Genomic DNA, 11880 nt, shown 5'->3' on the forward strand with positions numbered 1-11880 from the left:
AGTAGGCCTTAGTTACATCACGTAGGCCGTCGCGATTTTTCTAAGAAACGCGGAAAAAAAACGAGTACGGTGGAGTTTTAGGCCTTTGATTTTATATTGTGTCTCTCAAAGTCACGGTAAAAACCCGGGCCATGAATAATAGGGACCCACTTATAAAGTGTAATACTGGAATTTTTGGTGAGAAGGCTCCCATAAATCAATATAAAAAGCCATGATTCACGTCCACGGGTCGCCGCTAGACGGGGTTATAGTCGCCCGATCCTCAGAAGTGGCCTCTCGCGGAGGTTTTTTAGAGGGGGGACGAAAAATATTGCGTCTTTTACGGATTTCCCAACCTTACGACAAAAATAGCGGCCTGTTTTTACTAGTTTATCGCCAACTGCCCGAATAAATGTCCCTACCCTAAATTACACCGCTAATTATGATTCACACTCGGTAAGAAAATAAGCCCTAACAATAATTTTTCTCTCCGGGGTAGACCTGGAGGATAGTTGGCGACTTCGCGGCTAGACGTCGCCACCTACGCGCGGCGGTGTTTTCGATAATGTATTAATGATAGCTCTCTGTATCATCATCATTAGATTATTATTTACATGTTATCTTTTACGGGTTAAATCAAACAGGCTCGGAATACCTATTTTTCATCAAATCCCACAAGATGACGCTTAACAAACTATTTTATGACGTCATTGTTAAACAAATAGCGCGTCCAAAAGTGGTAAAACAAATCTCCAGTGCAAACCTAGATAGACAAATAATCTTGTTGTCAATAAGATAGACAACTGATACAGTAAAGCCGAGGATGCTGAAGAAAGGGGAGGGGGGGGGGAACGTGTGGAAAAATCTAGAGCGTTCCGAGATGACGTAGTTGAAATGCGCACGCAATCGTCGCGACGACGCCTGCGCAGTGACTAGCTCTCCCTACGAACACCCCTCGCACTCTGGCATCCAACGGCGGCGGAAATTTTTTACAAACGTTTCGCCTTTCGAGTCGATCCGCTGATTAGACGAAAAGCCTTGGGCCAAGTTGTAGTCGCTCCGAAAAGTCGGTGCTTTTCCGTGAAGACCGTACCCGTTTTATTTTGGCATTCCAATTTTTAATGGCCGTTTAGGTAGGTTACGAATCTTTCGTTTCGAGTGCTAAGCCTTGTCCCCCGTACATCTACATCGGAAAGGGGGGCTGAGATTAATACCTGTACTGCGCAATATTACGTTTTTGTGGACGTGGTGTACACGCGCTGGATATTTATTTTTCTCTCGCGGTTAACGTCAACGAACGTTCGCGGAAAATAAACCAAAAAATTTCAAAACAAAACGCGTAATCAAGTGTCTTGTACACTTTTTTCGGTGTTTCGCGGATCGGCATTTGTGCATTGGATAAATTCGTTTGTGCGCCCGAGTGAAAACTCTGGAAATATACCTCGCCGAGTAACATGGAGTTGTCCTCCGTCGGAGAGCGAGTTTTCGCCGCAGAATGCATTCAAAAGAAGCGTATGCGAAAGGTAGATTTTTGTTAAGCCTTGGTCTAATTTGAACGGACTTGTTTTGATGTTTTTCGGCTAATTTGGTGCGCTTATTTTCCAGGGTAAAGTTGAATATCATGTCAAATGGAAAGGATGGAGTTCTAAGTGAGTAAATGTATAGTTATTTGACATATAATTGAGCCTTGGGGCAAAACATTATTCAGGGACGGATGGGTAACGAATAAATGGAAATTCAATTTACCATTGATAATTTTCAAGCTAAATTGTAAGGTTATTTTGAGAAGGTCGTTTCTTTGCCCGTGACAACCGCTTTCTTTGTTTAATATTAGTGGGATCAACCGTAATTATTTGATTAATTACCATCTGCAAACTGTAAGGTTATTTGCTGGCACTTATTTATTTGTCTACTACTAAAAGTACAATGTACATGGTTTTGACCCATTTTATTCTGGTTTAGCTATTACATTTGTTATATCGTTTTTGTTCAAAATAAAGTATCTTTTCTGTCATATTGTTATTTGTCACCAAATATTTTTTTATTTGGATATTATAATAAGTGTTAGTTAGAATTTTTTTTTATTTTTCATTGGTTTGGTTAAACCAAAAATAAGGCGGAATTATATTTTTTTATTCGTTATAATTTATTTACATTTAAAATGCTTTCAAGTAAATTGAACATTACCGATGTGTGCTTCCTACTCATTTTTCTATTGAGTTGGTAGACAACACAGTTACATATATTTTTTTACTGTCATAGTCTTTTAAGTGGGATTTTGTATTTAATGTAAGAATTATGAACTGTCAAACTAAGCTTCTACCTATTCTGGAAAGAAAATACTCCGGCAAATTTTTTTTAATGTGAATAAAAAATTAATTTGGGTTACTTTAGATTAGTCCTATTAATCTATATTTTACTCTAAAAGTAAATAGCACTAGTAAACCAAACTTTAATGTGTGAGTGAGTACAACATGTCTGGCTGGACATCGTAAAATTACTTAGACTTTGTTTACAAATAAAGGTTTTAGAAATTCTAAAATATCAAAATCAACAAATATAGTACTTAAAAATTTAAAACATTCGTTTTAAATTTTTAATATAACTTTCATATTCAAAATGCACTGATTTTAACTCTACATATACACCTCATTGCGTAAATTTAGCTGTCATATTGAATTAAAATTTTATTTTAAAGTACGATACAAAAATTTTGATAATACCATGAATTTAGCGATTTATTTGTTGGTTACTGATACAAGAAAATTCAGTTAAATAAATGGTTTTCGTAATTTAATTGCGTAGCACTTGAAATTGTTATAACACAATGCAGGTGTAACATGAATGAAGGCAATTTTAACCCAGATAAAACTGAACTTCAAAGTTTTGTATGTCATAAATGATACGATTGTGAATTATTTCAGATACAACACCTGGGAACCAGAGGAGAACATTTTAGATGTGCGCCTTTTGGAGGCCTTTGAAGCTAGGTACGTGATATTCAAATTATTGTGTTGCAAAATGTTGATTATTCTACTATAACATGGGTTTTTTTAATTTTATAGTCAACGTGAGCAAAATAACTCTTCAAAAAAAGGATTCAAACCCAAGAAAGAACGGAGTCAGGTAAAAATACATTATTCAACTATTCTAAGCATAAAAAATGGTTTTCAATCTTGCATTTTAAATGTTTGTAAGTGTGTTGAATTTTCTGTTGAAGCAATTAGTTTTGTGTGAGGTTTCTTTTAATGAGGGAGGGTGGATTAATTAATTGAGATCATCTTGCAACTTACAATTTTTGATGTTACTTTTCTAATTAATATCTAAGGATGTTCAGCTTTTAATGATTTTAATATTTAATTTAGAGCTCCAGTGAAGTATCCGATTTGAAACCAGATGACAGCAGCCTTTTGGATGAAAGTTCCGATGGTGGAGCATTGGTCATTGATGATGACTATTTACCGGTATTAAATGCAGTTGAAAAAGAACGCAACTTACTATCGAGCACGGCAGCCTCTACTTCGGGTGCCACCAGCTCGGAAGAGCCACCCCCATCCAGCCCGTCAACATCGTCTCAAGCCAATGACGACTCTACATCTGGCTCTGTTGACCACTTGCAACCAACAGCCACCATTCAACCGGAAGTGGCTCCTGCCACAACCACAACTACCGAACAACCGGAACCCACAGTTTCCACCTGTCAGGTGACACCTACTGAGATAGTTACGTCCACCACTACCGTTTCAACATCTCAGCAACCGGAGCCTAAAAAGGACTTGAAACGCAAAGCGAGCCTTCAGCAAGGAACTATTGCCCAGCAGCCAGTTGCGAAAGCTCCACCCCAAACTAGTACCCCAACTACAACGGCAAGCCAACCTCCCCCTAATAAACTACCTCGGCTGGCCCCAAAACCCGACATAAGCATCGAAGCAATGGCTAACAGTTTGAATGCTAAATCACAGCGGCACCTAACCGCAACACCTCCCGTTGTGCCTGCTAAAACGAACACTAGTCCATCTGTTTCTGAATTTGCAACTGGTGCAGCTACAAAACGAGTTGTACCAATAACTCCACCTGGACAGTCTGGGCCTAAAGCTATGGTGTCTACCGGTGTTGGTTGTGATGGACAGGGCTTGACTGTTAAATTCAAAAATCAGACCCCTGGACCGGGTCAGCCTGGGTATCATCACGTCAGTGTTGGAGTCGTACCAACTCATAAATCAATGAGTAGTCAAATTAGCGCCCAACCAAAAGCGAAAAAGCAGAAAATTGTCCCTGCAACTGCAAACCCAGTGATCAACACCAGTAGTGCCCAATTAATACCTGTGGCTGTAACTAAAACTGCGTCATCCGTTACTGCGAGCAAAACAAACAGTACGGGTCCCGCAAGTTCCATGTTAATGAACAACCCAGCGGGTTCTCCTTTGAACGCTAATCATTCTGATCAAGAAAACAGTCAAAGTGCGGTTCTTGTGTCATCGTCCATTCAGAGCAATGGAGAAAAGTGTACCACATTACCCCAAAGCACCGGTGTTAGTAATTCTGCAGTTAACTCTAAACCCAACGCTAATTTGTTGCAACCCAAGCAAAATAGCTTTAATTTTAATAATAATAATAGCACAACGCAAAACTCTGTGAGCTCTAACGGTTCAAAGAATTTCAATCTGCATTTAATGCGCAGTAATTATCTGCACGAACTGGGCATAACGACTCCTCCGGATTTTTGGTTGAAGCAGAATAAGCTTTTGGATCAGATCTTCATCACTGACGTAACGTCTAACTTGGTGACAGTGACTGTTCGAGAGTGCCGTACCAGCGATGGTTTCTTCAAGGAACGCAGTGATATGGAGAAGTTGGAAAATGGGGGGCAGCAACAGTGTTAGTTGAAGGTCAAAAAAACCAAAAAGAAAAAACCAATTCAGCCTTTTCAGAATCTTTTAATTTAAGTGTTTTTAATTATTATTTCTCCATGACATAGTCGGCCATTCCCTAGATATGTCTAGTGGTAGAAAATTTCCTCCTTCGGTCCCTCGTGAGTCGGCCATTTTTTTCACTAACCCCAGTTCATTATTTAGGTATCTTTTATTGGGAAACTGACCAGTTGATCGTGTATATCTCAGCATAATTTAAGCCTGTTTTCCGCAGTTAATGATATTTTAATCCTACAGATTTCTAATGCTAACCTCATATCTAACCACTTCAGAAATTATGATATTATTGGCATTTAATTGAAATTTGATTTGTTCACCTCTTTCAAGTAACTGAAATTAGTTAATATATCTTTTCTGTAATTTGAAATGAATTCTTGCATGTAATTGTAAATTTACTCACTGATAATTCAAGAAATTGATCCCCGCCCACAAATCATGAAAATAATCTAGAACCTTTATCAAAACCTGCCCCCCTCCCCCAATCAGTTAATCAATAGATCCGCCCCCCCCCCCCAAATTCAATCATTTAATCGAAAACCACTTTTTTCATAAATTCGATCATTTAATCGAAAACCACTCTTCCCAAATTCAATCATTTAATCGAAAACCACTTTTTTCATAAATTCGATCATTTAATCGAAAACCACACTTCCCAAATTCCCAAATTCGATCATTTAATCGAAAACCACACTTCCCAAATTCTATCATTTAATCGAAAACCACACTTCCCAAATTCTATCATTTAATCGAAAACCACACTTCCCAAATTATACCATTTAATCGAAAACCACACTTCCCAAATTCGATCATTTAATCGAAAACCACACTTCCCAAATTATACCATTTAATCGAAAACCACACTTCCCAAATTCGATCATTTAATCGAAAACCACACTTCCCAAATTCGATCATTTAATCGAGAACCCCCCACCAAATTGGATGACTTAGTCGAAACCCACTTACCCCAACAAAATTGGATCACTTAGTCGAAACCCACTCCGCCAAAAAAATTGATAAATTAATCAAAACCCACTCTCCCAAAAAAATTTGATCAATTAATCGAAAAACCACGGTCATCTCCCCAAAATTCGATCAATTTATCGAGATCCCCTATTTCGATGAATCTTTACCCTCTAATAAATTCGATAACTTATCTTTACCCTCTAATGAATTCGATAACTTGATCTTTACCGTCTAATAAATTCGACAAATAAACAGACCTGCCCACCCGTAACCGATAAACCATGCTAGACCAGCCCCGAATTCAATAAATTAATCAAAACCTCAATTATATTGACTAACCCAGGGCTGCCAATTTAAATATAATTTAATTTTCGTCTCGCGAGCCTTTGCAGTCTCAATTTATTATCAAAAGCGTTAAGCCTTTGCCATATTTAAATGTGCATGAAACGATCAAATAGAAGTAGAATCGCGTTGAAATCATTACAAAGAAACGTTGTACATAATTATATATTTATACAAAATTTTACGTGTTCCGTAAGAAACAGCTTAGCGATTTGCCTCTAAACTTGACAATGTTTTAAGTTTTTTAAACCGTGGAATTTAATATTTAGTTCTTTCCATAGCTTTCGTATTCTGATATCGGAGTTACAATAATAATAATATAAGCTTAGTTTTTGTTTACAATCATTTACTGGTTTATGACCTTAGTCGGAAACCCTCGGGTGTCAGTTACCCCCTTATTCAGTCGGCTAGCTTCCAAAAATCATTTTGTCGTGACCAGTAAATATACACGCTCGCCGCAAATCCGTACGTCGGCGGAGGTTATTGTACGTACAGAAAGGAAATAAACGTCGTGGAATTACGGTGGGCGTGTAGCTGTTGCATCCGAATAGATAGAACCCGCGAACAATGCTTTTGTAAGTACGATGCTCCTACGTCAAAATAAATAAAATTCAAAATGGCCGACCACGTGATTTTGCTAACTCGGTGTAAAAAAAATATAAAAACTATTTTTGTGAATAATATCTTTGAAGATGAAAAATAAGCAGCCTTTTGGAGAATAAAAAACGTGAATGATTGATTATATCTATGCATCTTACGGATTTGAATGCCTCTTGCGTAGTTCCATTATTTCGAACTTGTCGTGGAAGCTGTAAAAATGACAATTGTTGTTGTTGTTCTTTTTTTGTTTTTTTGTTCTTCGAGATAGTATTGTAAAGATTACAAATGAACCATTTTCAAAATGGAAACGGTTCGAAATTATGAATAAAATTTAATGTCGATGCACTTTTTTCGTCCCACTTCATTCGCAATGTTTAAGAATTATTTTCAGTAAATTATCGCAATTTACCAATGTTTTCCAAAATGGTACGCCTAATAAGTTTTGGTAAAAAACCTGTGAGTTATCGAATGTGCGCCAGTTATCAGTTTTTAGAAGTTATTAGTTTTCTAAAAACTGCTTAAAACGTGCGCTAATTAATTTTTCTGAAAATGTACTCCAGTTATAAAATTTTCTAAAAACTGCTTTTAAAACGCGGTTCAGTTAACAATTTTTCTAAAAACCGCTTAAAACGTGCGTGAGTTAATAAGTTTTCTAAAAACTGCTTGAAACATGCGCCAATTAATTTTCCTAAAAACGTGCACCAGTTACCATGTTTTCTAAAACTGCTTCAAAACACCATCCACTTAATTTTTCTAAAAACGTGCACCAGTTACCATGTTTTCTAAAACTGCTTTCAAACACGCTCCACTTAATTTATCTAAAAACGTGCGCCAGTTACCATGTTTTCTAAAACTGCTTCAAAACACCATCCACTTAATTTTTCTAAAAACGTGCGCCAGTTACCATGTTTTCTAAAACTGCTTCAAAACACCATCCACTTAATTTTTCTAAAAACGTGCGCCAGTTACCATGTTTTCTAAAACTGCTTTCAAACACGCTCCACTTAATTTTTCTAAAAACGTGCACCAGTTACCATGTTTTCTAAAACTGCTTTCAAACACGCTCCACTTAATTTTTCTAAAAACGTGCACCAGTTACCATGTTTTCTAAAACTGCTTTCAAACACGCTCCACTTAATTTTTCTAAAAACGTGCACCAGTTACCATGTTTTCTAAAACTTACTAAAAACGTGCACCAGTCGTGATATTAGTTTCGCTATCCTGCTAATGTTAATCGCTTGAAATACTCATCTTACAAGACTCCCGGTGATTTTTAAAAATGCTTTTCTGAAGAATTTCCAAAACTATTATTAGGGGAAAATGATTTATTAGTGTATAATCTCAACAGAATCCGCGACGGTTCGTGTTTCATTTTTATGACTTAAACGTATACTTCTCTCGTAAGAGATATTTTATGAACTTCTGGACAAACCAAAACATACGGTCCGTTTTATTTTGGTATTAAATACGAAAATTTAACATGCCAATTATCAATTTCAACACGCGACTATAGACCGGTTTCCAGATTACCCGCTACTTGGTGTAAAATTGCTGACCGCTAAAACTTCTGTTAGATGTTGTCGCTCCACGCGATGATTAAGTAATTTTGCGTAGGCCTGAATTGGGCTAAAACATTACGCAAATTAATTATAATTTATGACGAATTAAATCTATGGCGCAAAATTATTTTATTGAAATTCTAAATTGCCCATTAAGCGTGAACAGCCCATTTTTAATTAAGAAGCAGAAAGTATATTTTATCAAAAGTAAATAATATCTGTTATGAGAAAAGTACCACATCTAGTATCTGGGCATGCATAGTAATAAGCATGCTTGTGGGTTGTCAATGGGTGTTTTTTTCACCTGTCCGAGGACAAAGTGTTAACTTTTCACCCTAAAATGTTTTATTCGCCTGTATTCCGGGTAAGATTTACCCTGTCCCGAATTTTGTTCGCTTGTTCCAGAGCTCTAAGGTTACACTTTTTACTCCTCCTCGGAAGGAGATGTAGAGGGAGTAATCTAGATTTGTCGTCTGCTAGTATAGAAAATTCGTCTGCTTAAATTTCGTTTCACGAAAACATGACCGGGTTTTGAACCTCTTCACATGTGCCAAGCTTTTAATAACGAAAATCCTTTAGTTCTTTTTATAAAATAACCTTGGCCATCTTGTTGAAATGTTGCCTCCCCGCTTCAGCTGTGGATCCGTTTTCTCTCCCACTAAAGAGCTTATGAACTCATTCTTAGGCATTGGCTGAACTATTCCAGGGCAACATTTCAACAAGTTGGGCAAGCGTAAAGACATTTTATAAAATCAACTATTGTTAAATGCTATTTAATGACTTTAAAAGTTGCTTTATGACTTAGGCCTAAGGTGGTGCCTTGGGTATTAGCCTAGCTGATTATTATTATTATTAAATAAATGAGAAAAATGAGAGACATATTGATGATCTCACCACTGGTCGCCATCTTAAAACAAAACTACGGCTGCTACGGCAAATAAATAACCTTTAAGCACTCCCTTCTTACTCCAACTCGTTTTTTTCATCAAGACAGAATTGGAGTAAAATGACGTCATAGGGCTACACTTTTTAACCTGCTCAAAAAAACCACCTAATGGGCGCAAGTTTTCCTCCGCCAGAGGACGTAAAATGGGGAAATTACTTTGCGTAGGGATATTTTCTTATTTATAATCTTTATTATTATTTAAGTCACTATTTTTATTTACTTATTTTTTGTTAAAAAACGTGTATTATATGAAATTCATGTTTCAAGCGAATGACATTAGCAGTGTATAGAGTGATGGACACTTCTCTAGTTGTAATACCTTATGTACTTCTGCTCTTACTAACGAGACAAAGCTCGATCTAGCGCTCAGAATATCTATTAATTTCACTACTAACGGCATGAGCAGTATATAAAGTGATGGACACTTCTCTAGTTGTAATACCTTATGTACTTCTGCTCTTACTAACGAGACAAAGCTCGATCTAGCGCTCAGAATATCTATTAATTTCACTACTAATGGCATAAGCAGTATATAAAGTGATGGACACTTCTCTCGTTAGGAGATCTTATGCACTTCTGGTTATACTAAACTTTAACGAGCAGAAGTTCAATCTAGCGCTCAGAATAATATATTTTTTTTAATTTTAAAAAGGTTTTATACGTTTCAATTCTACATGTATGGACGCGGAGAGTACATTTCGCAAACTGGCTCGACTGGTTTCGTCTGTCGAAAATTTTCGTTTAATGCTCGTGGTTGCGCTACCCGTACCGAACTTTACTGACCTTTTTTTTCTTCTGTTCAATATGATTACGTATATCTTCTCTTTTATGAATCCATTTGACGAAAGCGCTCCGTCTGCTGATTGGTTGGCTGCTGAGGGCGACAAACTTAAAACGATCTTTCTTTTTAATCCTTTTTTTTCGGTAGACGCAAAAATTTAAATTGTTATTCGACGTTAACTTTTTTATGTTTTGAAATAAATTATAATTTTATGTTCGTAGCTCGATTGAAATATTTCGATGAATTTATCAAATTGAATTTAGATTCGTTCGAATTCGGTTCAGTTCAGTTCGTTAATAATAATTAGTTTTTTTAAAGGGAGTATGAACTTTCAACATTATGGTTTAACCACAGACCACCTACCCCATGATGGACATGTATAGCTTGTAATAATTTATTTGTTTTAATTCTCAAATATGATGCGGCTTTCTTAAGAGCGCGACATCTCACGGCAGGTAGAGGCAGTTTTAAAGGTACAAAGACGAACACGCGCGATAAAAAATGTGTTGTAGAAGCTGGCTCAAGCACGACTTTTTTATTTTAATTTCGTAAAATAAAAAATTTCACGCGCTATTTTCTGTTTGCTGTAAAACAAAAGCCGCATTTCTTTTGATACACTTTTTTTCCAAGGTTGATGCGAGTCCTTTTCGGAGTAGGTGGTCTGTGGGTGGATCAAACGAAATTCATATTTTTGCCACCAGATTTAACCGAGCGTTTTCCATTTGACTGCTCTCGAGCGCTCTAGATCGCTCTGATCAACATTTTATGTTCCATTTGCGTGCTCGGATCTGCTCCGATCAAGTTCCGCGTGTTCCATTTCTGCTCCCGGGTACTCCGAGATCGCCCAAAAACCTATCTGCCTACTTCGACAGATCAACGGATCGAGATCGGAGCAAATGTTTGCGTGTTCCTTTTAGATTGTTTGGCAAAATGTCAGACCAAGACGTGAAAACTCAAATTACTAGCGGACAAAAAACAAAAAAGCTCGGGAAAATGTTTATAAAAAGTTCTATGCGAGATCTATGACGTCAGAGACAGATTCCTAGTGAATCTTGAGCAATCAAACGCTAGTCACGTAGAAAAAATTAGTCCTATCGCGTATTAGCAAACCATTTTTTGATTAGTAAATATTATCTTTAGACGTCGTTGATACCTGAAACACAATTATCAACATCGTTATGAAGTACATAAAAACGCCGCAAGCGAACTGGGCGCTGTGTGTTATTTCCAGGTAACGACTGATGATTGTTTTTATAAATACCAAAGGATATTGATAATTCAAACGCTTTTATCGTGAAAATTGACGCTTACTTCGGCGAAATAATTACCAATTAGACTGTCATATTTACATAACGCCACGTAGCGGCCAACGTGAGAAGCTCTTAAGCCACGATTTTCGCCTGCTAAGCTGACGCTCTGTGTCTTACAGTACCAGATCCCCAGTTTAACAGACCAAAATCCAGAATTTTATTAACGTCTCGCGTTGGCCACTGCGTAGCTCTGTATAAACTCAAAATGCTAATTATTGAATCGAAAACAACAACTCCTGCGTTGAGTTTACAAAGCTGGTTAAGGGGTTTTCCCCCGAGTTCTTCGGTTTCCCCTTCCATAAAAACTTGTCGAGGTTAACGGTAATAGTTAGTGTAGGGAGCTGTTGGCTCGATCTCGTGGCATGCAGGGCTTGCCACCACCCTCCTACGCATTGTAACCCGGCCACCTGAATTAATGGCTTCAAAAGTCGCTTGGTGACTTAGGCCTAAGGTGGTGCCTTGGGTATTA

General features: G+C 37.2%; 2 protein-coding genes across 2 annotated transcripts in view; one reads left to right on the top strand and one right to left on the bottom strand.

The window, feature by feature from the left end:
• Nucleotides 1–10123, bottom strand: part of LOC149962303 (ras-related protein Rab-37-like) — a 106641-nt gene extending 96518 nt beyond the window's left edge. The window contains exon 1 of the mRNA XM_090179575.1: nt 10104–10123. The gene's annotated coding sequence lies outside the window, so the exon portion shown is untranslated. The remainder of the gene's footprint in view (nt 1–10103) is intronic.
• Nucleotides 951–7160, top strand: LOC149962304 (uncharacterized). Its single transcript, XM_090179567.1, has 5 exons — nt 951–1502; nt 1585–1628; nt 2904–2969; nt 3045–3105; nt 3345–7160. Exons 1-5 carry the CDS (start codon nt 1434–1436, stop codon nt 4860–4862), a joined length of 1758 nt encoding a protein of 585 aa, XP_090035693.1. The 5' UTR covers nt 951–1433; the 3' UTR covers nt 4863–7160.
• Nucleotides 10124–11880: the final 1757 nt, after the last annotated feature.

Source organism: Leiobunum rupestre, chromosome 1, assembly GCF_980474605.1.
Source record: "Leiobunum rupestre chromosome 1, qqLeiRupe1.1.hap1, whole genome shotgun sequence".
NCBI classification, from domain to species: domain Eukaryota; kingdom Metazoa; phylum Arthropoda; class Arachnida; order Opiliones; family Sclerosomatidae; genus Leiobunum; species Leiobunum rupestre.

What these genes read in the sequence shown, in the direction of transcription:
- LOC149962304 (XM_090179567.1), top strand. Translation starts at nt 1,434, where the DNA reads ATGGAGTTGTCCTCCGTCGGAGAGCGAGTTTTCGCCGCAGAATGCATT. An exon ending in TGGAAAGGATGGAGTTCTAA is followed by an intron (nt 1,629 to 2,903) that starts GTGAGTAAATGT and finishes GAATTATTTCAG; the next exon opens with ATACAACACCTGGGAACCAG. An exon ending in TTGGAGGCCTTTGAAGCTAG is followed by an intron (nt 2,970 to 3,044) that starts GTACGTGATATT and finishes TTAATTTTATAG; the next exon opens with TCAACGTGAGCAAAATAACT.